The sequence below is a fragment of the Podarcis raffonei genome, chromosome 15 (assembly GCF_027172205.1).
Source record: "Podarcis raffonei isolate rPodRaf1 chromosome 15, rPodRaf1.pri, whole genome shotgun sequence".
Taxonomy (NCBI): Eukaryota; Metazoa; Chordata; class Lepidosauria; order Squamata; family Lacertidae; genus Podarcis; species Podarcis raffonei.
The window spans coordinates 1,610,356-1,637,831 of record NC_070616.1 but is presented as its reverse complement, the minus strand read 5'-3'; the positions used below and the strand labels follow the sequence as shown (position 1 = coordinate 1,637,831).

The 27,476-nt window shown below is 52.1% G+C and overlaps 1 protein-coding gene across 8 annotated transcripts in view; it reads left to right on the top strand.

The window, feature by feature from the left end:
• Nucleotides 1-27,476, top strand: part of MYO18A (myosin XVIIIA) — a 147,303-nt gene that overhangs the window by 109,995 nt on the left and 9,832 nt on the right. For 7 of the 8 annotated variants that reach the window (XM_053366746.1, XM_053366742.1, XM_053366741.1 and 4 more), the window contains 13 exons: nucleotides 1,255-1,378; nucleotides 2,152-2,352; nucleotides 5,894-6,004; nucleotides 9,784-9,888; nucleotides 10,003-10,149; nucleotides 11,267-11,380; nucleotides 11,932-12,048; nucleotides 12,594-12,677; nucleotides 12,808-12,945; nucleotides 15,929-16,114; nucleotides 17,891-18,030; nucleotides 19,458-19,502; nucleotides 25,379-25,501. In XM_053366746.1, the coding sequence (XP_053222721.1) occupies nucleotides 1,255-1,378; nucleotides 2,152-2,352; nucleotides 5,894-6,004; nucleotides 9,784-9,888; nucleotides 10,003-10,149; nucleotides 11,267-11,380; nucleotides 11,932-12,048; nucleotides 12,594-12,677; nucleotides 12,808-12,945; nucleotides 15,929-16,114; nucleotides 17,891-18,030; nucleotides 19,458-19,502; nucleotides 25,379-25,501 (1,635 nt within the window). The remainder of the gene's footprint in view (nucleotides 1-1,254; nucleotides 1,379-2,151; nucleotides 2,353-5,893; nucleotides 6,005-9,783; nucleotides 9,889-10,002; nucleotides 10,150-11,266; nucleotides 11,381-11,931; nucleotides 12,049-12,593; nucleotides 12,678-12,807; nucleotides 12,946-15,928; nucleotides 16,115-17,890; nucleotides 18,031-19,457; nucleotides 19,503-25,378; nucleotides 25,502-27,476) is intronic. The other variant, XM_053366747.1, reaches the window with a different exon arrangement.

The window sequence follows — 27,476 nt, the reverse complement described above, 5'->3', positions numbered from 1 at the left end:
AGGTGATGGACCGTGTTCTTCCTTATTGACATATGTAATAAAAAGAAAGCAAACCTCTGCAATTTTTATTTTTAAAAAACATTTTCCCCTGGAAGTGCATAGCTTGTGGGTTGAGCTTTCTCTAATAAAGCAAGTTCCCACAACAGAAATAAATACTGGCCTTGTTCAGATCTCTCCAGAAACAAGCCATTGTGGTTCTAATACCCATCAAAAATGGAAGTATTAGCAGTTCATTAAAAACAACTTTTTAAAAAGCAAAATTCTTGCTTTTCTGGCTGCTGGGATAAGGTCAGATGCATGTGAGCAGCTCTCAGACGACGTTCTCAGTTTATGGATTGGGCCTGAACAAGCTTCTTTCGGCAGGGGTCCTGATTCAAGGACAGACGTCATCATGCTCCCGATTTAAGAACATAAGAAGGGCCTGCTGGATCAGGCCAGTGGCCCATCTAGTCCAGCATCTTGTTCTCACCAGATGCCCCACAGGGAAACCTTCAGGCAGAACCTGAAGATCACAGCAATCTCCCTTCCTTGCGGTTTCCAGCAACTGGTATTCAGAAGCAGTACTGCCTCCAGCTGTGGTGGCAGATAGCCCCTCTTCTCCATGAATTTGTCTAATCCTCTTTTAAAGCCACCCAAGTTATTGGTCCTCACTGCCTCCTGTGGAGGGGAGTTCCATAGTTCAGTGTTAATAGTTGTGATGTTCTTGGGAGCAGGGTGGAGCCCAGGAGCCTCCCAGCCTAGTGGAGGCAGTTCCCAGCTGGACCTCAGTATGGAGTCCTGAGACTCTTCCATGTCCTGCCACCATCTGAGCCACAGTTTGTGGGAATGTGGAGCAAGACCTTCACTGGTGCACAGGCCCTGGAAGTCTTGCTTAAACTCTGCTCTCCCGTCCTTCAGAAAACACCACCACAATGGTTCTGTTAAATTAGACATGCTCTTGTTTTTGCCTTGTCCCCAGAGTTTTCTTAACAGTGCTGCTGCGTTGCTTTTAGTGAAGTTGTTGTTGGTTCATAATTTCAGTTTATTGTTTGTGTTTTTTAAATTACGTTTGAGAGCTGCTTCGGCGGACACCTCCCCCCTCCACAGCAACGTATACATATTTATATTAAATTAAACATGCAGCAGATGGAGCTGCACTAAGGAATGGAGGAAGGCAGCTGTTGCTGCAGCCCAGGTGGCAGAGGGAGCAGGCTAGGTATCCTCAGCCAGCAGAGCGCAGACTCTGAGTTGCGCATGTGTCTCTCTCACCCACAGGTTTGACAGCGAGCTCTCACAGGCCCATGAAGAGGCCCATCGCGAGAAGCTGGGCCGGGAGAAGCTGGGGCGCGAGAAGGACATGCTCATCGCCGAGGTGTTCAGCCTCAAGCAGCAGCTTGAGGTGGGTGCTGTGTCCTGCAGCGTTGAAAACTGAACCCCCCCCCCCAAAAAAAGGGAAATGAGGACCTAGCTTTGCATGCATAAGGTCCCAGATTCAGTCACAGAATCATAGACTTGGGTTGTCTAGTCCAACCCCCAGCAATGCAGGAATCTCACCTAAGGCATCCTGGACAGGAGAGTCCACCACCTGCAGGGGAAATCCATTCCAGTGTCGGAAAGTTCTTCCTAATGTTTAGCCAGAATCTCCTTTCTTGTCCCATGAGTCCCCAACAGTGTCTCTGAGCAGGGCTGGAAGAGCCACTGAGGCCCAGAGAGCCACTGCCAGTCAGTGTCATCAGTCCTGAGTATGATGGAAGAATGGTCTGGTTTGGGGAATGGCTGCACTTCAGCAGCACAACTCCTTCCTTGCATGCGGGAAGCCCAAGGTCCCATTCTCGAGGTCTCTGGGAATGACGGAAAGCCAGTCTACAGATGATACCAAGCTAGATGGACCAATGGTCCGACTCTGTATGAGGCAACTTCCTGTGTTCCCAGGGAAGGCTGGGAAAGGGCCTTGCTGGAGCTCTCCCTCAGCTGTGTGGCTTCTGGTACCTTCAGCCCAGCAAGGGTCCTTCCCTAAGCTGTGTGCTCTGAAGGAAAACCCTCCCTCCACTTTCACCCGACGGCCTTTTCTTGGGATCCAGAACAGCAGCACCTGTCTCATGAGGGGCTGCTTGGGGCTTTTGAGCTTCCCTGCCTCGCACTTAAACATTCCCCGCGTCCCTCCCTTCCCAGGAGAAGGAGTCCAGCATCTCCAGCGTCACCCAGAAGGTGGAGTCCCTGGAGGCCGAGCTGCAGGACCTCTCCTCCCAGGAGTCCAAGGATGAGGCGTCTCTGGCCAAGGTGCGGAAGCAGCTCCGGGACCTGGAGGCCAAGGCCAAAGACCAGGAGGAGGAGCTGGACGAGCAGGCAGGCACCATCCAGATGCTGGAGCAGGTAAGGCCTGGTCCGGGCGGGGCCTCCTCCTCCTCTCTCCTCTCTCGCTCTGCCGGCTCTGGCTCTGCCGGTTTTCTGGGTGTGCCGGTTTCACAGGGGTGTGTGGGCCGTCCCGTCCTCTTCCCTCCGCACACCTGAGCTGCTGCTGCTGCCGCCGCCGCCACCGTGATTCTTCTCCTGCTGCGGCTCCAGTTCGGCTGGTTGGAGCCTCGGCAGCCGGCCCCAGGAGAGGGAGAGGTGTCTGCCTTTGCGACTCCGGAAGGTGCCGACAGGCAGGCAGACGCAGCCATGCAGGCTGCGGAGGCAGCGGCGGCAAGGCGAGTAAGTAATTGCCTTTCAGAGCCATTGATCCAGAGGGGCTGCTGTGCTCCCCAAGCGCCGGAGCTTTGTGTGCCAGCCTGGCTCGCAGCTCAATGCCCAGCTGCTCCCAGTGTGGCCTTGCCCCAGCGTGAGCCGGGCAGAGGGGGGAAGATGGCAGCGGCTGGCAAAACAAGCCAGATCAATGCGAGGGCCAACAGCAGCCTTTCTGCCTCTTGGTTGGTGGCGGCAGCGGCTGGTGGGCCTTTCATTCCCACCAGCTAAACGAAAGAGCTTTTTAAGTGTGATAGAGTACAGGTGGTGCTGATGGGACTGACGAGGTTGCGCCGAGCTACTTGAGATAACTATCTCTCTCTAGAAAGAGTGTACAGTGGTTCCTCGGGTTACATACACTTCAGGTTACAGACTCCGCTAACCCAGAAATAGTACCTCGGGTTAAGTACTTTGCTTCAGGATGAGAACAGAAATCACGTGGCAGCAGCGCGGCAGCAGCGGGAGGCCCCATTAGCTAAAGTGGTGCTTCAGGTTAAGAACAGTTTCAAGTTAAGAATGGACCTCCGGTACGAATTAAGTACTTAACCCAAGGTATCACTGTAGGAGCAGAGGAAGCTGCTTCCTACTGAGCCAGGCCATGGAGCCACCTTGCTTGGCTTTGTCTACAATGACTGGCAGCAACTCAGCCCTACCAGGAGATGCCACTGGGGATTGGACTGGGCCTGGGTGCCTTTGACGAGGGAGCCTGTTTTATTGCTGCGTGTTGGGCTCTTCCATCCCCGTCCACAGCAAGGAGAGGCCGCCCCTCTTCCAGACCGCCTCATGCTGATCTATTTCAATTGCCAATATCACTGTTGCCGTTTTCAATAATTTTAGTGTTCAGTGAAACGAATTAAGTACTTAACCCGAGGTACCACTGTATATGTCATGTGGGGAGGATGGCAAGGGGACTGGTGAGCAGGGCAATCACATAGAATCATAGGATTGTCAAGTTTGAAAAGGGTCCTGAGGGTCATCTAGTCTGACCCCCCTGCAATTCAGGAACCGCAGCTCAAGAATCCCTGGCAGGTGGCCATCCAGCCTGTTTAAAAGCCTCTGTGCACCACCTTCCGCGGGAGTCCATTCTATTGTTGACCAGCTCTTACCTTTGGATAGTTTTTCCTCCTTGCTTGTAATTTGAATCCATTGCTTGAGGTCCTCGCCTCTAGAGCAGCAGAAAATGAGCTTGCTCTGCTTTCCCTGTGACAGCATTTTACTAGGGGCTGGGCCCCTACTCACTCCCTTCTTCAACTACCCCTGCCATTCCCCGCTGCATTAACACCCTAGAGCAGGATTTTCCAAATTTGGGTCTTCGGCTGCTACACTTCCCATTGTCCCTGACCACTGGTCCTGCTAGCTAGGGATGATGGGAATTGTAGTCCAGTAGCAGCTGGAGACCCAAGTTTGGGAAACCCTGCCCTAGGGCTTCCTCTTTTCTTTACGCAAATCCAGGATTGCCATGGGGCAAAGCTCCTAATCAGGGCACATGATGACAGCCTTGCATTTTTATGTATATAGGAAAATAGACATATTGATGACTGAAAATGACAAAGGCAAAGGCCAGCAATTAGCTTTCCAGCAGGGCCAAGTTGAGATGTGTTGAAGGGTCTCTGCCTCCCCTGCTTACTGCATGGGCAGTGGGCTTGGGTCGTGTCCCCCCAAACTGAAGCATAGAATTGTTGAGTTGGAAAGGACCATAAGGGTCATCTAGTCCATTCCCCTGTAATGCAGGAATTTTGGGGCTAACCTGGGGCTCAAACCCCTGACCCTGAGATGAAGAGTCTCATGCTCTACTGGCTGAGTTTTCCCAGCAGTCCTGTATTCACTATTATTTCGATTTATTATACTTATATAGTCCCCTTTCCTCCAAATACTTCAGCTTCTAATAGCTGGGGACTTAAGACTGAACTTGGAAATCTGTTTGAGGTCTGGCAGGGAGCCCACAAAGGGTTTGCAAGTTCTTGAGCCTTTGCTGCTGAGCTGGCTGCGTGGCTTTGCCTTTGACCTCTGGACCCAAAGGACTTGGCTCCTGGTCTGTTCAGGGTGCTAGTCCCTGGTGTGTGTGAAGTGGCATGGCTCAGTGACCAGGGAGATAATGGATGCTGTGCTCCAGCCGCAGGTTAGCAACCCTTGCTTTAAGAGAAACCTGGGGTTCCTCTCTGAACAGCAGTTACTGGGAATCGCAGTTTGGGAGAGTTTCTGTTGCGCTCATGTCCCGCTTGTGGGGTTCCCACTGGGGCAACTGGCTGGCCCTTGTGAGAACTGGAGGCTGGATGAGGTGGGCCATAAGCTTAATCTAGCAGGCTGTTCTTATGGTTGTAGCCCACCTTAGTACAGTCATACCTTGGGTTAAATATGCTTCAGGTTGAACATTTTCAGGTTACGCACCGCGGCGACCCGGAAATAATGGAACGTGTTATTTCTGGGTTTCGCTGCTTACACATGCGCAGAAGCTCAAAATGACATCACGGGCATGTGCAGAAGCAGCGAATCACGGCACGTGCAGACGTGGGTTGCGTTCTACTCAGGATGCGAACGGGGCTCTGGAACAGATCCCGTTCGCAGCCAGAGGTACCTATTCAGAGTAAACCCATTGAAATTAATAGACATGACTAACTTAGGGTATTAATTTCAATGGGCCTGCTCTGAGATAAAAAGTACCGGTAGTTAGATGCAGCCCTTATGAGGTACATTATTTAAAATCTAATTTATATTTCTTACGAACCTCAAAATGAGCCCTGTTGCATCAATCCAGCTAGGACCTGAGCACAACAACATTCTTCCCCTCCTTTGGTTCCCTGCACGGGGATGGATAGAGTTGGGTTTCCCTGCAAATACCGGTAGGTTGTGGTCCTGATGGAGTAGGGAGAGAAGTCCTCTTGTGTAGATCAGTGCAGGGAAGGAGGGAAAGAAGAAGGGAAGGGGAACATCTCTTGGGCTAGCTGGCCCTGCTGTGCTCTGTGCCCTCCAGTAGCAAAACTGATCTCGTTTGGGTGGGGAGACCATTTTTTGCTGCTGTAGGTGGGTGGGGGATGTGAGCAGGTTAGGCAGTGTGATGTCCCTTTCCCTTCGGTCCCTTTGCTCCGCCTGCTTTGCCATGGACCCTTCCTGGCCTGTGCAGAGAGAGAGGCAAAGTCTGAGCCTTCCTCCTTTGGGCGTCTCATCAGTTCCTTCTCCCCCTACCCTTCAGGCCAAACTCCGGTTGGAGATGGAGATGGAGAGGCTGCGGCAGACGCACTCCAAGGAAGTGGAGAGCCGTGATGAGGAGGTGGAGGAGATCAGGCAGTCCTGCCAGAAGAAGGTGAGAAAGGCTCTGGGTAGTTTCACAGGCCCTTTAGGAGCCAGAGAACCCTGGCTTGTATCCTAATACAGTTCTCTCATTTTATGTATATGTATATGTGTATATGTATATGTGTATGTGTATGTGTGTGTATACACACACACATAGATAGATATATATATATATACAGAGTAAAATCATTCTGTATTCAGAACTCAAAAATATCAGTCCCCACTCCCCACCAATGGCAGCCATTGACCCTCCACCCATCCCTTCCCCAGAGAGTTTAATGTCATCCACACATCAAAAGCATATTCATGGTACTTGGTTACAGCAGGAACAGTCAGATTAAAGTAAAGGAGAAAGGATTTCGGGCTTGTCAGCAATGAAGCAGGATGCGTACAAGGTGGTAGAAGTTGAAATAGGGCACTCTAAAGCACTTTCTTGATGACTTGGTGATCCAGGCATAAAAAAAAATGCTGCAGACAAGTGTCTGCTAAAAGCAAAAGATAAAAGAGATTCAAGACATACACTGGCCAAGTGTCAGACTTGTATTGGGTTGGAATTCGGTTATTACCACCTTGTCTGTTCACACATTCAGTAAAGGAGCTACCAACTCATTTTTAATCTGACGGGGCCCATCAAAATCAATGGACCTAAATTAGCCATTGACCCTTGTTTTCAGTGGGTAGGAGTAGCACTGGATAGAAAGAAGCCCCTGGGTTGCTGAGGCTTTTCCGGGAGGCTTACCTTACACACGCCTATAAGTAATGGGGGCGCTTGCTGCCATGTGAAGCCCCTTCTGGGTGTCCTCTGGGCCCTGCTTCTTCCTCATCACAGCAAGGCCTTGAAATGAAATATGCTGCTTCCTGGGAGCTGCAGGCGATCAGCCTCTGTTCCCAATTAGCAGGGCAAGAGCCCAAGCTCTAGGGTGGCTGGCAGCAGGAAGTGACTGTGGCGCAAGGCAATTTCCCCTCCCGCTTCCTGGTTCTGCCTTCCTGCTACATACCAGGCAGCTGTTTAACATCCCCACCCTCCTTCGCCGTAGAACAAGGCACACACAGATGAAAAACATTAGAACATAAATGCCGCACTTTGCATGTATATAGCACTGCATTTTGCACATACATAAACCATCTCAGTGATCCTTAAGAACAATCTGGTCAGTGTAATTATCCTTGGCTGCAGAGAAGGGTGAAGGGAGGCAGAGGTTGGGAACATGCTTTGCCCTGGAGGAAGCATTTCAATTGGGGACTTCCTGGCTGAGAGTCAAGGTGCATCTCTCTTTCTCTCTGAAAATTAATAAATCATGAAATTTCACACTCGGAGGACAAGTCAATACCGGGAAGCATTCAGCTCCTGAGGGAGGCAGAAAACGAGGATGTTTGCAGAATTATTCCATTTGAGTGTGTTATGGCTGTTTTCCTGAAGCCAGGGGGCCCGTTAAGGTCTTTAGGGGGAAGGCCCTTGTTCAAAAGGTCCCTTATCACCACCAGCAGCAGCAGCAGCAGCAGCAGCTCTGATTTACCCTTTTCAAGAAGCTAAGTATGGATTTTGCCTTCAGGTCATCAACAAGACTCAGTTTTCATTTCATTTAGCAAAGCCTTTCTGCCTGACTCTGGAGTTGAGAGAGACAGAGACAGAGACCTCGATTTGGAAAACCAAGCTGTGAGCCAGGGAGCCCCTCAGCTGTAACCCTTTCCTCCTGAAATCCCGGAGAGCCGCTGTCAGTCATTTTACTGATTGATTGATTGATTGATTTTAAACATACACGGCAACTTAGCAGCAGACACTGTTTTGATGCCAGGCAAAGATTTAACCTCTTTCCCCTGGTCCTTGGTGGGCTGAGATGATTCTAGTCTTAGTGGTTGTTGTGGGGGTAACAAGGTCTTATTGTCTATATCACACCCACCTGTCAGTCACTTGTCAGATCAGCTCTGATGTGAGCACTTGCTGCTGTGATTGGAGATAAAGTCTCCAATTGTAGGGTTGTAACCAGCTAAGTTTTACTCAGAGTAGATACTTGGAAATGAATGAACCTAATTAACCTAATGGCCATTAACTTCAAGAGGCCTGCTGCTGCATGCCACCCACAGTGTTTTTATAAGATCCATTTCTTTCTTTTATCACTATGGTATAATATGTTTATGCTTTTAAATGTCAGTGGCTCGGAGAGTAACAAGTGACTAATAAACATAATAAATAATAATAAAAGTACTAGGAGGCTGCTGAATAAGCTGAAGCAAAATTTGAATCTGGGCCAGGCTGTGGAGCTGGTTTTCCGTGCCACGGTTCTGTCCTGGAACACGCAAAGTATGAATAGTTTGCAGAGAGTGCCTTGGACCACATGCAGAGTGCATTTATTTCACCCCGAGACATCTGGGAGGAGAGGTAGCTGCTTTGAGAGATTGCAACCCAAGCAGGCTGGGGTCTCCTACTTCATTCCCTCTCCCCTCCCCCTACTTTTTAGATATAAAGTGCTAATGATGGCCGAGAAGGGCTCAGGCCTCTGTGCTGCTGTGATTGATAGTTTTGTGCCCTTCCAGTCCTCCTGCCTTTGGTCTCTCTGTCCAGCCAAACCCTTCCTGGCCCTGACCAGTGTGATCAGTCACTCTTCCCCCACAGCGTGATTTCCTCTCTGCCTACGCTGATCCCATTAGCCGAGTGACACAGCCCTGGCCGGCACGAACCTGCAATTATCTAAATGAACATTTTCCTGAGCTCACTCCTCTTGAGAGCCTGCTGCAGGCAAGCAGCTCTTAGTCATGGCCCTGTGTGCAGGGGATGCAGCTGGGGGAATCGTTGGCCTCCTCTCCAGGGGGTGGTCTGCTTCCCGCATGGCTGGGGCCTAGGGTCACTAAGGAGCCCTCCCCCTTGGCTGTGAGGAGGCCTCCCCTCGTAATGCTGCCCACTCTCTTTCCATCCATCCATTCATTTGTTGTTGCTGTTTAGTCATTTAGTCGTGTCCGACTCTTCGTGACCCCATGGACCAGAGCACGCCAGGCACTCCTGTCTTCCACTGCCTCCCGCAGTTTGATCAAACTCATGCTGGTAGCTTCGAGAACACTGTCCAACCATCTCGTCCCCCGTCGTCCCCTTCTCCTTGTGCCCTCCATCTTTCCCAACATCAGGGTCTTTTCCAAGGAGTCTTCTCTTCTCATGAGGTGGCCAAAGTCTTGGAGCCTCAGCTTCAGGATCTGTCCTTCCAGTGAGCACTCAGGGCTGATTTCCTTCAGAATGGATACGTTTGATCTTCTTGCAGTCCATGGGACTCTCAAGAGTCTCCTCCAGCACTGTAATTCAAAAGCATCAAATCTTCGGCGATCAGCCTTCTTGATGGTACAGCTCTCACTTCCATACATCACTACTGGGAAAATCCATTCATGCACCAAGGTATTACAAATTCTGAAATGTTTTGAACTTTTGTGTTCACGTGACATTCTGTTCCCTGTTTGGAGGCCGTATGTATACCTCTGAAAACCAGGTGCTGAGGACATGGAAGCAGGACTTGCTTCCAACTTGCTGTGCTTTTTTAAGCTTCCAAGAGGAATACACCTGTGCTATAAAGTGCCATGATGCCACTTTAAACCATCATGGCTTCCCTCAAAGAATTCTGGGAGCTGTAGTTTGTTAAGGAAGACTGGAAGTCATTAGGAAGGCCCCCTATTCCTCCCTCGGAGAGCTACACAGAGCTGGAAATGACCCCCAGGCTGCCGGCAGCAGCAGCAGCAGCAGCCTCCCCAGGTCCACCAAGGAAGACCCCCCCCAGGACTCCTCTGCTTGCTTTGTGTACCCCACAGCTGAAGCAGATGGAGATGCAGCTGGAGGAGGAGTACGAGGAGAAGCAGAAGGTGCTGCGGGAGAAGAGGGACCTGGAAGGGAAGCTGTCGGCTGTCAGCGACCAGGTACGGACGATGGCGGGAGCAGGGGAAGAGAGGGTGGGCAAGGGCTGCTGTAGCAGAACCCCCTCTCGCCCTTTCCCCTTCACACCTCTCCTCTTCCTCCCTGCAACCCTCCAGGTCAGCCAGCGGGACTTTGAGACGGAGAAGCGGCTGCGCAAGGATCTGAAGCGTACCAAGGCCCTCCTGTCCGATGCTCAGGTCATGCTTGACCACCTGAAGAACAACGCGCCCAGCAAGCGGGAGATTGCGCAGCTGAAGAACCAGGTGCTGGGAGAGGGGGCTGGGAATGGGGGTGGCGTGGGGGGAGCAGGCAGAGAAATGAATGGAACTCTTTCGGGGGGATAGACAATAGACAGTAGACTCAGGAGACAATACTGAGCTGGATGGGCCCAAGAGTCCTGTGTAGCTGTTGGCCCTGCAGGGGTTTTCATCATTCTCCACTCAGGCCGGCTCTTATTATTTATTTATTTCATAAATATAATAAATAAATAAATAAAATATACACTGCTTTAGGAAAATACTAGAGGCGGTTCACAAAAACAGATAAAATAATTATCACTCACACAAAAATCGGCTGTAATTTAAAACATACGAAAAGTTGAAACCACAGTATAATTGACTAAAACGAAATAAAACTCCTACAAGTTTTCTGAACATCTGGCCAAAGGCCACACTTGGTTTTTGCAGGGTCCCTGCAAGGAAGGCTTTTGGTTTTTAGTGCCTGGCAAGGCCTCAAAACACCGCCACCTCAAGAGGCAGAACCAGGCCTGGACACCCCAGGGGAATAATGTCACTGTTTTATTATTAAGTGTATTGATATCCTTTTCTCCTAAGTTGGGATTCAAGGTAGCTTACGACGTTTAGAAGCATCAGTTATAAAATACAAAGTAACAGAAACAAGCTAGTTAAAAACAATAATTAGGATACATCAGGAAATGCTTAGGGCCAGCAGTCAAAATACACTTTGCCCAGTGACCAGCCTCATCTGCTCCTTAGTTTTCAAAGGCCTGCCTAAAAGGGAAAGTCTTAGCCTGCCAGCAGAGGGTTAGCAAGGAGGGAGCCAGTCTGAACTCTCTTGGGAGGGAATTCCGCAAGAGGGGAGCAGCCACAGGAAAGGCTCCTTGTCTCTTGTGTCACCACCAGCCATGTCTCTCTTGTTCGTGGGACTGAGAGAAGGTGCTCCCCTGATGATCTTAGTACCCAGGCAGGCTTCTAGAGGAAGATACGCTCTTTCAGGTAGCCTGGGCCCAAGCCGTATAGCGGAGAGATTGTGGTGTCAGTGAGGGGGCTTTGCTGGAAGGCTGACAGGCAAGGTTTGGGAGTGAGTGGCTGTCGTCCTAATTGTCGCTACCCCCTTGGGACATGGGGGCTCTTGCTGCAGTTGGAGGAGTCAGAGTTCACGTGCGCGGCTGCTGTCAAGGCTCGCAAGTCCATGGAGGTGGAGATCGAGGACCTGCACCTGCAGATAGATGACCTATCCAAGGCCAAGGGAGCGGTAAGCACCCCAAACCATCATCACCTCCCACTAATTTAAGTAATCCTTCGTGCTGTGAGGTCTGGCACATCAGTGGTCTCTGATCGTTGGCGCCTTTATTTCTTCATATAATGTTCCCTATTCTACCTCCCCCACCCAACTAGAATGCTCAGTAGTACAAAATGCCTGGAGGTTTGTGTGTGGTTTCTTGGGGATGGCATGGGCACTAGCCAATCGATGCCAAGCACAGCTGGGTTCCCCACCCACCTTGCAGACCGAGTTTTCAGAGCTTGGCCCCTGGGGAGGCGAAGCTGCCTTTTGGATTGAACTGAGCAAGGGCACTTCCAACCCGACTTCATTGCTCTCATCTCAGGATGTGCCATCTGCCTTCAGTGTCATCTCCTCCAAAGCTGGTCTGCAAGAGACCATGCTCCCCAGCAAATGAGGGCAGAGAGAGGTGTGTTCACTTTGAGTTAAGAGAGTTCCCAGCTCTGGTTTGGATGAAACCTTAGGAATCCTTAGACACCAGCTCACCTTTCACTCCTGAACTTCTCTCTCCCCCCCCCCCCCAGCTGGAAGAGCAGCTGAGCCGTTTGCAGCGGGAGAAGAACGAGGTGCAGAGCCGCCTGGAAGAGGATCAGGAGGACATGAACGAGCTCATGAAGAAGCACAAGGCGGCTGTCGCTCAGGTGAGCCCCTCCCCCACCACTGCCCCAGTTTTGCGGACGCGTTCACTGCATCCTCTCTGCCCACCCCACCCTGAACCCCCCTCCCCTAACTGTCACCTCAGAGAGATTCATATGAGTTTGATTGTAACTCCTGCAAACAGCAGTTGTGGTTGCTAAACGTTACAGGAACAAATTATAGGTGGTCATTATAGGAACAGCTGTTTAGAAACTGGCGACTGAGTTTTGATTTCCCTCTTCCCTCCCTGTCCCTTTTACCTTGCATATTGTGGTTTTTTGTTTTTGTTTTAAGATTGTAAGCCTGAGGGTAGGGACTGTCCTGTTTCGATTGTATTGTCTGTATTATTTGTCTAGCCAAAGGCATTGCAAAATGTACAAAACAGAATAAAATATATTATTGCACAGCTAAAATAATTATTAGCTAGAGATGATAAGTTGCATTCTTCAGGGGATTTGGCAGGAGACTCTTAACAGGGAGGTGTTGGTGGTGGGAATCTCTGGGACTCAGCTTTGCCAGCGCTGGCTTCTAAATCCTCTGTTCTCTCCAGGCCTCCCGGGACCTGGCCCAGATCAATGACCTTCAGTCACAGCTGGAGGAAGCCCACAAAGAGAAGCAAGAGCTCCAGGAGAAGGTGGGCACTGGAGGGGTGTTGGGGGGGGGGAAGTCAGCTGCCTCTCTTCCTCTTAACCCCTCGCAGGGCTGTGGTTCCCTTTTCACCATCCACCACCATGAGTGACAGCCCCTTCCTTCTTCATTTCCAGCTACAAGGCCTCCAGAGCCAGCTGGAGTTTGTCGAGCAGTCCATGGTAGACAAGTCCCTGGTCAGCAGGCAGGAGGCCAAGATCCGCGAGCTGGAGACGCGGCTGGAGTTCGAGAGGACACAAGTGAAGCGCCTTGAGGTGAGGAATCTGGAGCTGGGGAGAGGGTTTTCTGGAGCCGGCAGAGCATCCTTAGCAGCAGGGTTTGCTTAGTGCGGTGGAGTTTGTCGTAGGTGAGCGGGTCCTGAGCTATCAGACCCTAGGAAGTGAAATATCTCCCCAGGGCAACTCAGACCTGGCTCCAAGAGGTTTGCTTCTTGCTGGGCTCTCATTCCCTCAGATGGCGCTGGGGCAAAGCTGCGTGGGCTGTGCTCTCTCTTGGAGTCAGATTATCTGGAACAGAGTCTTGTGTTCTGAGCCGCCCCTGAAAGTGGGAAGAAGTGCTTAAAAGTCCATGCAGAAATTTAAAATCACATCAGACAGATCCCAAGGGAGTCTTTAGAGAGTCGCCAGTCTCCGTGGTCCTTTCTGGGTGCCTTGTTCAATTCCCCTTCCTTCCCTCTCTCCCCCCACCCACAATCTGGAGCTGTGCTCATTCCTCAGGTTAGGATGTGGTGCCTTGCGCTACGTTGTTTGGGCTAAAGTGCAAAACAACGAAGAACAAGACATACATCTCCTGCAACTACTTATGAAGAGGGGGATGCACCCAGTGTGCAAATTGCCACGTCTCCCCTTTTTAAAATGCAAGAAAGCAGAGGCCTGCTCTTTCCCCAGGCGAGTATTTTAAAAGGAGAGCATTGATTTCTACAGGCACAGAACTCTCCACAGCTGCCGTGGTGTCTACATGTGTGTACCTCCTTCTGGTTCCCGTGTGAGAAGTGCCTGCCCCCTAACTCATGCCTCTTCCTCCTCCGTCTTTGATGAGTGAAAAACTTGTCCCCCCTCCCCCTATTGGCTCAGTTGCTGTGATGTCACAGCATGTGCGCAAGCATTCTAATGCCTTGAGGTGGGAGGGAGCCGTTTTCAGGGAAGCAGATTGGCTGGGGTGGGTGGGAGCCTGCGCGAGACAAAAGGGCAGCAGAGAGTATGGTGGGAGGTGCAAAATTCAAAGCATCTGTGGGCTGCAAGAGCCAGGGAGAGCAGAGAGAGAGATGTGTTTGGTCTGTGAATTACAAATAATCAGTCTCCTGCTGTCCTCTTCCCCCATAGCCCTGGCCTCAGCTGGCAAGTAAATCTCCTGCTCCTGCCCCCCACGTCCTTGGCCCTACAAATGCCACCTTGGGGTGGCTGGTCTCTGTCTCTCTGCTTCTGCTTGCACCTGTTAAGTGCCCTGCTTGATATTCTACCGTCGCAGCTCCTTTTCCCGCCGAGGGAGCTGAGAAGCTTTAGAGTTCCCTCTTAATATTTCTGTACCATTATTCGCTTCCCCCTTCTCTTCCTCCCCTCTCTACACCCCCCCCCCAGCCCCATAAATATGCAGGGGACGGCACTCGGCTGCCTTGAAAGGATGGAATCTATTTTTCTCCCTACATTACATGCTGTAATTACTTCACACAAAGTTAAATCTATTTTTCCAATTCACCAAAGCCCCCCTGATTATTCTGCCCACGCCTGGGGGAAAAAGTTTCTCTCTCCTTCTCTCTCTCTCTCTCTGGCACAACTCCTCAGCCGCCCCCCTGCTCTTTCCTCCGCTCTCTCCCTCCCCCTCGAGCCAGTTCTCCCTCCCACCCCCCCTCATGTAAATTCATAGTGCCGGGTTCGTTTGTTCCATTAGTGCTCGGCGGGGAGCGATTGGGCAACGCTTATTCCTGAGCTCCGGCCCCGGTAATTGCCGCTGTCTGCTGCCATTATGTGCAGCAGATGAATATTGATGCACCAGCCCTTGCATGTCGCTGCTGTCTCATCTTCACCTGCCATGGAGCGGGGAGACGGTGGGGGTACCTTCACCCCTTCTCAAGGGTGGAGAGGTCAGGGAGGTGCCTCGTTTCAGTGCTATCCTGATACCAGCCTCCAGCGAACTATAAGAATGTAAGGAGAATCAGGCCAAAGGGGACCCATCTAGTCCAGCTTTCTCTTCTCCTCTCAGTGGCGATGTAGGTGCCTGTTGTGGGAAACCTGCAAGCAGAGCATGAGCACAAGAGCTCTCTTCCCTCCAGTGGCTTCCAGCAACTGGTATTCAGGAGCAGAGCTTAGCCATTGTGGCTAGTAGCCATCAGTAGCCCTCTCCGCTATGAATCTGTCCATTTCCCAGGCCATCCAAGCTGGTGGCCATCACTGCCTCCTGTGGGAGCAGGTTCCATAGTTCAACCATGCGCTGTGTGACCCACTATATCCTACCTCCACTGCCTCTGAATACCTGTGAATCACAGGTAGAGTGCTCTTGTGCTTGGGTCTTGTGGGCTCCTCCCTGGAGCATCTGGTTGGCCCAGAGGCTGGAGTAGATTGGTCCCCCATTGGCCTGATCCAGCAGGACTCTTAAAGGGAGTAGTCTTATCTCTCTCTATGAATGAGCCTAAAATTGGTTACTGGTCACGATGGTTATGTGCTTCCTCCTCTGTTGGGGGCATTAATGCCTCTGAATACCAGTTTCTGGGAGTCGCAGGTGGAGTGCTCTTGTGCTCAGGTCTTGCTCATGGGCTTCCCATTGGGGCATCTGGCTGGCCACTGTGAGAACAGAGTTCTGGACTATGTGGACCCCCCATTGGCCTGATCCAACAGGTCTCTTCTGATGTTCTGACAAAGGATTAGACAACTCCACAGAGGGGAATAAGGTTATCACTGGCTGCTGGCCAGCAGGGCTGTGTTCTGCCTCCACCGTCATCAGGTGGCATTAATGTCTCTGAAGACCAGTTTCTGGGGAGAGCACTGCTGCTGTGCTCAGGTCTGCCTTGTGGGCTTCCCATTGTGGCCATCTGGTTGGCCACTGGGATAACAGGATGCTGGACTAGATGGTCCCTCTTTGGCCTGATCCAGCTGCAGCCAGGCTCCTCTTCTCCACCTGGGACCCCAAAGAGCTGCTGTCAGTCAGCGTAGACAACACTGGGCTGAATGTCCCCAGTAGCCTAACCTGGTATAAAAGACCACTTTCTAACCTCCTCTGTCTCCCCTTGCCCGCCCTCCCCAGAGCTTGGCCACCCGCCTGAAGGAGAACATGGAGAAGCTGACAGAGGAGCGTGACCAGCGCACGGCAGCAGAGAACAGGGAGAAGGAGCAGAACAAGCGGTTGCAGCGCCAGCTACGGGACACCAAGGAGGAGCTGGCTGAGCTGGCAAAGAAGGAGGCAGAGGCCAGTCGCAAGAAGCACGAACTGGTATGGAGGGGGAAGCGTGTGTGTGGCTTTATGGGGACATCCGCCTTGCCCATTTCATTGCTGGAACAGAGTTACGGAGTAGTAGGGGTGGAAGGTACCCTAGGGGGACATCTAATCCAACCTTCTGCAATGCAGGAATCACAGCTAAAGGATCCCTGGCAGGTGACCACCTGACTTCTCCTTAAAACCATCCCATGAAGGAGAGTCTTCTACCTTCCAAGGGAGTTTGTTGCACTAGGGAACGGTTCTCATGGTCAGAAAGTCCTTCCTAAGTCCTTCCTTAAGTCAGAATCTCCTTTCTCGTCATTTGAATCCGTTGGTTTGGATCCTTCTCTCTGGAGCAGTAGAAAACAAGCTTGCTCCATCTTCCATGTGACAGAACATTAGATATTGGAAGATGGCTATCCCATCACCTCTCAGTCTTCTCCAAGCTAAACAGACCCACCTCCCTCAACCATTCTCCATAAGGCTTGCTTTCCAGACACTTCACCCTCCTCCGCACACCTTCCAGCTTGTCAATATCCTCCTTAAACAGAAGTGGACCCTCGGCTGCTCTACACCTGCTGCAGCCCCCTCCATTCATTAGACCACTCCTGGCTTCTCATGGCTCACCATGAACCCTCTTCCTGTTCCACCCAGTCTCTCAAAGGCAGGTTTTCCACCACCCTCCCTCCCTCCCTTTCCCTCCCTCTCCTTCCCTTCCTGCTCTGTGTATTTTTATTCTAGCTAGCACCCCCAGCAAAGCCTACCAATCAGAGCCAAATGCACAGTAGTTGTGGGGGAGGTGGGGCAGAGCCAGGTGCAAGCTGGAGGGTCTGGGATGGAGCCGAGCCCTTCCACCGTCCCCCCAACTGGGCTAAGCCGTCTACGCAAGTGCACATTTATGTCCAAGTTAATTGCAGGGTTAAGCATTTCCAGCAGTGTTTTGAGAACCAGAAATGAACTCGCAGGCGTTCCATCTAAAAGAGAAGCCTCTCCTGGTTCCTCCACCTCCTTCCAGCCTTTCCTAGCTTTCTTCACTTTGGCAGGCTAATTTAGGAGTGGGAAGGAAAAACACACCGTTGTTGTTAAATGTTTGGGAGTCAGAAATCCTTGCTATAAAAAGGACCTCCTTCACTCAGCGCATAGTTAAACTGTGGAACTCCCTCCCTCAGGAGGCAGTGATGGCCACCAACTTGATGAATGGCTTCAAGAGGGGATTGGACACATTCATGGAGGGGGAGAAGGCTATCGATGGCTCCTAGCCATGATATCTCTGCCTGCTTCCACAGTTGGAGGCAGCAATGCTTCTGAATACCAGTTGCTGGAAACAGCAGGAGGGGAGAGTTGCCCTTGCCTTTGAATCTGCTTGCAGGGTTCCCATAGGCATCTGGCTGGCCACTGTGAGAACAGGAGGCTGGACTAGATGGGCCATGGGCTTGAGCCAACAGGCTGTTCTTACGTTCTTGCAGAACTATTGCAGAGATCTAACAGTTTCTTCCTCCACCCCCTGTTCTTGGGTGCACACTTGGTTAGGGCAAGACCCTTGGCTTCACCATTGCTCCATGCAAACTGATGGAGCCCCACCCTGCTGGGACACCCCTTGCTAGTGATGGGCAAGAGGTTTGCCTCCCCCCACTGCTACTTGTACAGACTAGAGAGCTGGGTTGCCAGCAGCAGCAGCAACATGGGCCAATTATTATATAATCGCATGTGTAGGGGAGAACGGCACAGCGGGATCTGCAAGGTCCCTGTTACCCTCCCAGAGTCATTCTCTCTTCTCTCTTCCTTTTCCAGGAGATGGATCTGGAGAGCTTAGAAGCTGCGAACCAGAGCTTGCAGTCAGACCTGAAGCTGGCCTTCAAGCGGATCGGTGACCTGCAGGCCGCCATCGAGGACGAGATGGAGAGTGACGAGAACGAGGAACTCATCAACAGGTAGGCGATGGGTGGGGACCGGGGGCAACCAAATGAGCTCTCCTTCTAGGCAACGCTGCGTAGCCCTCGCCTCATATAAGAGCATTAAGCAAAATCCTCTTGCTGGGAACCTGCAGGCGTCATGCAGCTCCTGCCATTCCAGGCCATTGGCTGTGCTGGCTGCTGGGAGCAGAAGTCCCAGTTGGGGGGCACCATGTTCTCCATCATGGGCCCAAGGCAAGAGGTGGCCAGGCAGTTGCCTCTGGGAAGCTCCCAAGCAGGGCGTGATGGCTGTGGACAGCCAGAGGTAGACTGCCCTTGGACACAGAGGCTCCGTGGAGCTATTATCACCAATGGTTGTGGAATAAGCTCATCTTCCGAACACCTTTTAAGCCACCTGGGCTTAGCAAGTCACTTTGTGTTGCCCTGGGCAAGGTAAAGCGTGTAACAAAATCAGATGGTGATGATTAAATGCTCAACAGATTTTGATACTTAATGAAATTACACACTAAAAAAAATAGCTGTTATCGGGAAACATAAAATACAGTAGTATTTTATGCTTCTGACAGCCCTCGTTCTGAAAAAAAGGGTTGATTTAAACAGGAGCAAAGGAAGCTGTCATAATTTTGCATACTCAGATCCATCTAGCTCAGTATAACTTGAGTAAACTTTTTCAAAGGAAAAAAGAAAAGAAGCATAGGGGTTGTATCCAACTAAGCTGTACTCAGAGTAGACCCCTTGAAATTAATGGGCCCAAGTTAGCCTTGCCCATTAATTTCACTGGGTCTACACTGAGTTGGATTCAACCCATATAATGTTATTGAGCCAATATAAATGGTTTTCTGTGGGCCTGCTCTTCAGGAGGGCTGGCATTGGCTACATCCGGGTATTTTCAGCGCCCTTGCAGTTCCCATCAAAAACTATTGCAGAGAGCAGTTGAAAGAGATGGGCATGTTTAGCCTGCAGAAGAGGGGAGTGAGAGGAGGCGTGTTGGCCATCTTCAAATACCTGAGGGTCTGCCACATGGAAGATGGAGCAAGGTTGTTTTCTGCTGCTCCCGAGGGGAGGACCCAAACCAGTGGGTTCAAATGACGAGAAATGAGATTCCGGCCAAACATCAGGAAGAACTTTCTGCCGGTAAGAGCTGTTTTACAATGGAATGGTCTACCTCAAAACGGGATGTACTCTCCTTTCAAACAGAGGTTACGTGTCAGGAAGTCTTTAGCCTCCTGCTTTGCGGGAGGTTGGCCTGGACGTCCCTCGGGTCCCTTCCAACTCTACAATTCTATGAGCGAGTCTCCCTGTCACGCTCTTCTCTCCCCAGCTACGCTTCTCGTTTCTGGTTGCCTACCTTCCCTTCTCCCTCATCCTTGTCCCGCCTTCCTGTGGTGTTTATTTTGCCTGTTTTCTCCCCCTCCCATTCCCCCCTCCCTCCCCCCGTTCTCCAGTTTGCAGGACATGGTGACAAAGTTCCAGAAGCGCAGGAATAAGCTGTGAGGATGAGTTTCTCTCCCTTGGTTTCTAGTAACCCCTTTGTTACTTCTAACCTCAAGCATGCCACGGAGGGGAGGTGGGGGGCCACAGAGCCTCCCCCACCCCCCACAATGTAGTTGCATGCCCCCCTTCCTTGCGTGCGCAATGGCCTGGTATGCTCTAACTCTGTGTTTGCTGTGTCCCAAATGGGAAACTAATCGTAGGATGGGAAGGGAGGGATTTGTGTGTGAAGAAGGGGTTGCTGGGTCGAGCCTTGCTTGGTTTCTGATCCTGGAGGGGGAGAGTATTGTCTCCATATATGCCCCCCCCGGAGATAAAGTAAGATTCTAGTCCTCAGGGCCGACCCAGCCAATAGGCAGCATGATGCCACTGCCTCAGGCTGCAGAAGCTCCTGAGCTGATCACCCAGTGCTCTCATTGGTGCTGATCTGGGGTGAGATCGTGGCCATTTGGGGCAAGATCTTGCCTGAAATTCCATGAGTGCTTGTGGAACGCGTAAGGCAGCAGAACAGGACACACTGCTTCTGACAGCCCTCGTTCTGAAAAAAAGGGTTGATTTAAACAGGAGCAAAGGAAGCTGTCATAGTTTTGCATACTCAGATCCATCTAGCTCAGTATTGTCTACACTGACTGGCAGCAGCCCTTTCACACAGTGAGTCTTTCTCCCAGCCCCACGTGGAGATGCCAGTGGGGATTGCACGAGGGACCTTCAGCACGCAGAGCAGATGCTCTGTACCACAGAGACACAGTAGCCCTCCTCCAATTCTTTCCTTCAGTTCTCCCTCCCAGTTCTTTTCTTGGCTCACCTGTCGTTCTGGTGAATTGTGGTGATGCTCCCAGTGGACACACTTGCCCAAGTGGCCCCCCTGTGGGCAGGGGTGCATTGAGGATCCAGCCCACCAGTCTACTGGCATTACACACATGTTTTTGAGCGAACACTTCAAAATTGTTGTGTGTGGGCACTGCAGAATCTTTGCAGGCAGACCGATTGCATAGAAGGGCATTGGCTGTGACCCCCCCACGTTGGGTGGTTCCACCGGGTGTGAGGTTACATAGTGGGTGAGATAGTCCTGAGAGAACCTCAAAAGAGCTTGCTGGTCTAACATCCTGTTCTCACAGTGGCCATCCAGGTGCCCCCGTGGCAAACAGGATCCAAGCACAAGAGCCCTCTCCCTTCCTGGGCTTTCCAGCAGCTGGTATTCAGAAGCTGGCTGCCTCCAACTGTGGAGGTATGAGATTGTTGCTGGCACTGTAGGGAGGTGCAGCCTTGTGGAGAATCGTGTGCTAAATGGGTGAGTGGGCTTCTTCAGCCTTCTTTTTGAATGATTGCTTTACTGCCTCGCTCTAGGTGCTTGGAAAGGGGGGAGGGAGGCAGAGACGTCCATCGGGAAGATGCTTTTGAGCATCCGGAGTTTTTGATATCTGGAATAACTCTGCTCATCATAGGACAGAGAGCAGCCAAAAATCCCAACAACCCGGACAGAATTCTGTGTGCCACACCCCATGACTTCTCTCTGAGCCCAGGATCCTGGCTCTCCTGCTGCGATGGCTGTGATGGCAGAGCCTCTTTCCTCCCCAAGCCGAAGATGGGCTTGGCTGTGGCTGTGGCAGGATCTATACGGGCTAATGATAAATGTAATCTTGTGTAGCAGTGATAGAGGGCCGCTAGAGCCTTGTTGTCACACACAATTAATGTCCCCCACAGTTCAGTCTGCGTTTGTTCGTTCCCCGGTGATTTGGATCCCAGTTAACTAATGGAACGCCAGCCTGGACATAAATTGCCTTTGACGGGAGGTTTAATTCCAACAATTTAAAATCTCAGCTGCCCCCCTGAGTTTGTTTACGGGGCTCCTTAGATTTCTTTGCGGTTTGTTTCTTTCTCCCGAGCAAACAAAACAAACCCAAAAAACACCCTGTCTCCTGGCATTTATTCCCAGAGAGGGAGATGTTGGGTTAATCAAGGGGACCTCGTTGCTTTGAATTTAACAAGGGAGATTCGGATTCAGGAGAGATGCTTGCCCATTGCCATGCTCTTCCCTCGACAGAGGAAATGAGGGATAGCGTTCATTTTTAAGTTCACATTAGATATCCATTAAGAGGGGGAGATGTAGAGGCTGTTCCTGCAAAGTTTCCTGGGGGGGGGGTTAGTGGGAGGGGCGGGGGTGTTCCCCCACGGTCGTTCCACTTAGCTCCCTGAAAAACCAGGCAAAGAGTTATTGAGCCCAGAGAGGTGGGGATGAGAAATAACACCCCGATCTGCTCGTAAACGCACTTGTTATTGCCGTAATCCTAATGAAAGCGGTAAACAGCCCCTGTATTAGAGGAGAGATTTATATGGGGACGGCTCTAAATGTGTAGGAATAGTTCCTGTGTCCCCCCCCCCTTAAAACCCACGCACAACTGTGCTTTTCCGTGCTCAAGGCAATCAATACACTTATGGACGCTGCCTATAAATTTAGAGACTTTAAGCCGGATGGGGGCTGCGTTTACGTGCCCATATAAATCAGGCCTCGCTACCCTGTGGCGGGGAGGGGGGGTGTTTCGGCTCGCTTGCAGCCATAAATCTTTGCCCAGCCGAGTAGCTGCTGTTCGGGGCCCACTAAACTCCCAGTTTACCAGGGGACAGCGGAGTGTAGCTCTTCCCGCCATTGCCTTAATCTGATGCTCTGGCAGAGGAGGAGGTGGAGGGCTGTGAGAAAGGAAGCTTTGCTCCCCTTTCCTGTCCCCATCAGCTCTGCAATATCCCCCTTTCCTCCCTCTCCTTAACATCTGCCTGCTGTCTCTACCATTTATTGTCTTTTCAGGCCCGTAATTCAACTGGCAATGGGCTGGGGGGGGGGGGGAGATGGATGCCAGGAGTCTGGGCTGGGTGGATGGAGAGGAAAGGTGTTCTGAGGTTTTCCCTCCCCCTTTCTTTTAATGAGCTGAACTCATCATATTGGCAGAGGAACGAGCCTTTGACTCTTTTCGTTAGCCAGCTCTTGAGGGATTTGAAGGTTTAATGGGCCTGCCCTCTATGATGTACCTCGCCTTGAGGGGTCTCTCTCTTTCTCACCGTTTTGTAGATTCTTCCCTTTCGTCCCCTCTACAACATCCTCAATTTTCCCTGCACAGTCCTGTTCTGAGCCTCCCCTGTGGGAAATATCTCTATGATATGAACGAGCAAGGGGTGGGGTTTGGAGGTGGCTTATTTATACCAGCTTAAACCACAGCTGGGGACGCGGGTGGCGCTGTGGGTAAAAGCCTCAGCGCCTAGGGCTTGCCGATCGAAAGGTCGGCGGTTCGAATCCCCGCGGCGGGGTGCGCTCCCGTTGCTCGGTCCCAGCGCCTGCCAACCTAGCAGTTCGAAAGCACCCCCGGGTGCAAGTAGATAAATAGGGACCGCTTACTGGCGGTAAGGTAAACGGCGTTTCCATGTGCGGCTCTGGCTCGCCAGAGCAGCGATGTCACGCTGGCCACGTGACCCGGAAGTGTCTCCGGACAGCGCTGGCCCCTGGCCTCTTAAGTGAGATGGGTGCACAACCCCAGAGTCTGTCAAGACTGGCCCGTACGGGCAGGGGTACCTTTACCTTAAACCACAGAGCCTAGGACTTGCTGATCAGAAGGTCGGTGGTTCGAATCCCCGCAACGGGGTGAGCTCCTGTTGTTCGGTCCCAGCTCCTGCCAACCAGCAGTTTGAAAGCACGTCAAAGTGCAAGTAGATAAATAGGAACCGCTCCAGCGGGAAGGTAAATGGCGTTTCCGTGTGCTGCTCTGGTTCACCAGAAGCGGCTTAGTCCTGCTGGCCACATAACCCCGGAAGCTGTACTCCGGCTCCCCCGGCCACTAATGCGAGATGAGCGCCGCAACCCCAGAGTCGGCCACGACTGGACCTAATGGTCAGGGGTCCCTTTACCTTTACCTTATCTGATATGGCTTCCTCCAAAGACATGGGAGTTTGGTGCAAACATGGCTAATTTTTCTGCTGGGAATCTCTGGCCCTGCAGGGATCCTAAGTGGTGTGTGTGTGTGTGTGTGTGTGTGTGTGTGTGTGTGTTCCTTGAGAATGCAAACAGAAATTTCTTAGCCTCCTCAACAAACTACAGTCTGCAGGAATGGAGAAGGGAGAAGCAAATAGAACACACCCTTTTAACTTCATTGTGGTTGGAGGCTGCAGTGGGGTGAGAGAGGCCTTGTGGAAGAAGTGGGTTTTGTGGGGAGGGGATTTGACTGCAGTGTGTGGGGGAGAAAGGGGTACCGCTGTCAGGTAGCCTGAGGTCATTCAGGGTTGGCTGGTTGGTTTATTTTACTGCATTTATATCCCATGTTTTCCTCGTGACGGTGTACATAGTTCTCTCCCCACCTAAATAAGCCCCACAACAACCCTGTGAGGTAGGTTAGGCTGAGAGAGGCAGTGACTGGCCCAAGGTCACACCAGTGAGCTTCAGATCCTAAGCACTAAGCCAGTAGGTAGGAAGAGCTGTGCTTGCTGCCTTCCTGAGCATCATCGTGGGTCTCCTAGGCGCACTGCTCTAAGCAGATCCTCAAAGGCAGGAGCATATTGTGAGAATCGGGAATGACATCGTGGCGTACAAAAATAACTTGAAGCTGACGGTTGGAGACCCTTGAAGGCAGCTCGGCAGTTACCCACGGAGAGGCTCAAGAGGCTGTCAGCTATCTCCTTCTCCGCAGGGTAGGGTGATGGATCTCAGCATAGCACAGACTTCTCCGTCTCTGTCTCTCTCCAGCTCTCCAGGCCAGTGGGCATGCGACGTTCTTCTTTAAAATACATTTCAGGGATGGAGAATGGTGCAGACGCACAAACCTCACCAGCCCTCTCTCCCATGCCCCTGACATTTGGCCAGGTTGGGCTCTTTCCAGGTGCAGCTTCGTTTAAGCTGCAGGAGACGGCAGTTTTTCCTCCCCCAGAGAGTCAAAGGTGCACCAGGAGGAGGATCTGGACTCTGAAACATCTGGAGGGGCGCCAGGGTGGGAAAGGCTATCCTGCACACTCCTCCTGCCCTCACCTCTGGCCAAGAAGGCCCTGTAGGCTTTTGAGTTGTTTTGAAAACCTTCCTGAGTTGTGTGTGTGCAGACCACAGGAGGCGAAGCCTGCATCCAGCCACATCCAGCTCCCCTCAGCATAAGAGAGCTGCTGGATCAGGCCAAAGGGGGCCCCTCTAGTCCAGCATCCGGTTCTCACAGAGGCCTACCAGGTGCCTCTTTGCAGCAATTCTCCCCACTTACGATTTCCTGCACTTACCCTTTCAGCAGTGGGGTTAACCTTTCTCTCTGACCTTGGCCAAGGTCAGGAGGGTGTTCCAAGGGTTTTTAAACCCCAGCCCCCTTCATCAGGGACGCGGGTGGCGCTGTGGGTAAAACCTCAGTGCCTAGGACTTGCCAATCGCATGGTCGGTGGTTCGAATCCCCGCGGTGGGGTGTGCTCCCGTCGTTCGGTCCCAGCGCCTGCCAACCTAGCAGTTCGAAAGCACCCCCGGGTGCAAGTAGATAAATAGGGACCGCTTACCAGCGGGAAGGTAAACGGCGTTTCTGTGTGCTGCGCTGGTGCTGGCTCACCAGAGCAGCTTTGTCACGCTGGCCACGTGACCCGGAAGTGTCTCCGGACAGCGCTGGCCCCCGGCCTCTTGAGTGAGATGGGCGCACAACCCTAGAGTCTATCAAGACTGGCCCATACCTTTACCTTTACCCCTTCATCAGCATGTGGCACCCTGCTCTCATCCAGGTGAGGTTTGGGGGCGGGTCCCTCCTTCTTGACTGCCAATTAACTCTTTCTTGGCTGGCCCTCCTAAGTACCTTTGTTGTGCATGTTGAATACGATCCTGGCGCCTGCCCCGGGAAGGACAGTTCTCATGCAGCCCTTCTCCCTCCTGTTCCAGCGAGGGCGACTCGGACGTTGATTCTGAGCTCGAGGACCGTGTGGATGGTGTCAAGTCATGGCTGTCCAAGAACAAGGGGTCTTCCAAGACGGTCTCTGAGGACGGCAGCCTGAAGAGCAGCAGGTTAGCAGGACTCCCCTCCCCTCCCCTCCCCAGCCTCCATTCCTCCTCCTCCTCCTTTTACCCACCTCCTCACCACTGGAATCAAGTTGGTGCAATGCATCCTGTTCCCAGCATTCACTTTCTGTCTGCATATGGGGTCTTCTTCTGGGAAAGGATTCTTGCAGGTGGGTTCCCAGGAAGAGAATCTCTGTCTCTGTCCAGAGACTCCAGACAGTGAGTGAGGAGATGGGATCCCAAACTGCAGTTAGCTGTGGCTGATGGAATGGATCCCCTTCGTCTTCCTCTGGGCCACTTCTGGGGCCCCTGGAGCTTGGCCAGACATCTCCTGAATCTTCACACACACACATTTTCCTTGCAGGCATTCTCAAACCCCACTTTACTTGGGAGTGGATGACCGTCATCCCAAGGGTTCCAGTGCCTTCCTTCCTCTGCACCCACCTCTCTTGGGGAGAATGTCAAGTAGGCCAGGAAGGGGCGCCTTGGGGGGCATAAGAACATAGGAAGAGCCCTGCTGGTTCAGGCCACCCAGTCCAGCCTTCTGTTCCCACAGGGACCCACCAGATGTCCCAGTGGGAAATCCACAAGCAAGATTTGAGCATGCATACATGCATAATTTTATTTGTATGCCACCTTCCCACAGTTCAAACCACGCTCACGGCAGCTTACAACACGGGGGGGAACACATGACTGCAACATACCAAAAGTAGCGAAAACAAAATGAAACATTAAAAAATACATAACCATATGGAACAAAATCTGCATAAATCACAAGGAGATCTAAAGTAAAGTTTTTTAAAAAACAAACTCAACAGCAACCCAAGAGTCCATTCAGCAGCCTCAGCTTTTGTAGCTGGAGTCAGTCGGGGGCCTCCCAAGCCAGATGGGAAAAGGCCTTCAGGAGAGAAGGGTCATCCAGGACTCTCAGCACAAGAGCACTCTCCCCTCCTGTGGTGTTCAGAAGTAGTGCTGCCTCTGGCTGCCGAGGGCAGAGCACAGCTGTAGTGACTAGGGCCGGGGCAGAGGGGTCTCTGCAGCCTTGGCCACGAGCCCATCCCCCTTCCCCTTTCCCCCTTTCCCCTTCCCTCTGCAAGTTCCTGAACCCTCAATAGCACAAACTGAAGGCAATCCTCTCCCTGCAACCCTGTCCTCCTTATTCCGCCTCCATCCCACACGCTCAGGCCACCGGAAGGGGGTCAGCGGCTATCTGCCTGTTGGCTACTGAAGAGGGTGCCTTGCTGGAGTGGCCCAGCGAGCCATTCGCCAGCCCTCTCCTTCTGCCTCCCCTTCCCCTCCCCTCGCTCAGAGTCTTTGGAAGTGACCAGGAACCAGACGGGCTATTTATAGGACACCTGTTGCCATGGCAACCAGCCGCACTGAGCCGCGGCAGCCTGATGCTGATGGCGCGGGCTGAGCCGAGGGTGCCTGCCTGCCTGCCTGCCTGCCTGCCTGCCTGCCTGCGGGTGTTACAAGGGCCTTTTGTGTTCCTCCGAAGTGGCAGGGGAGATGATCCCTCCCTGGGGTGGGGTGGGGGTTGAGAAGCCCCTCCCTGACACACACCTCATATCCTGCAGCTGAGCAGGTGCCGCAAGGGTGGCAGGAGCAGCGCTAGTGGACCTTGCCCGCCCCAATTCCAGCGCACTCCTCAAGCGAGCACCTGCTAGCGGGGATCGGGTTGGGTGTTTGCGTCAAAGCCACTTCTCACTTTGGGGATTCAGCCCCCCTGCTCCCCCCCCCACCACACACCCCTCCCCTCCCCCTTCCTTCCTTCCCCCAAAGCCACCCACACGTGCCATGTGCCAAGCAGAGGAAGATCTGAGGCACACTCTTAATTGGTTTAATTTATTCTTCGGCATGGATGTAAAACATTTTGTTATGGAAGATAATGCCCCCTTTTTGCCAATGCTGGGAATCAATTGTTACGTGCCGCCAGCGTTTTTCAGGTAGTTGACAACAAAATTAATTGAAATCAATAGCG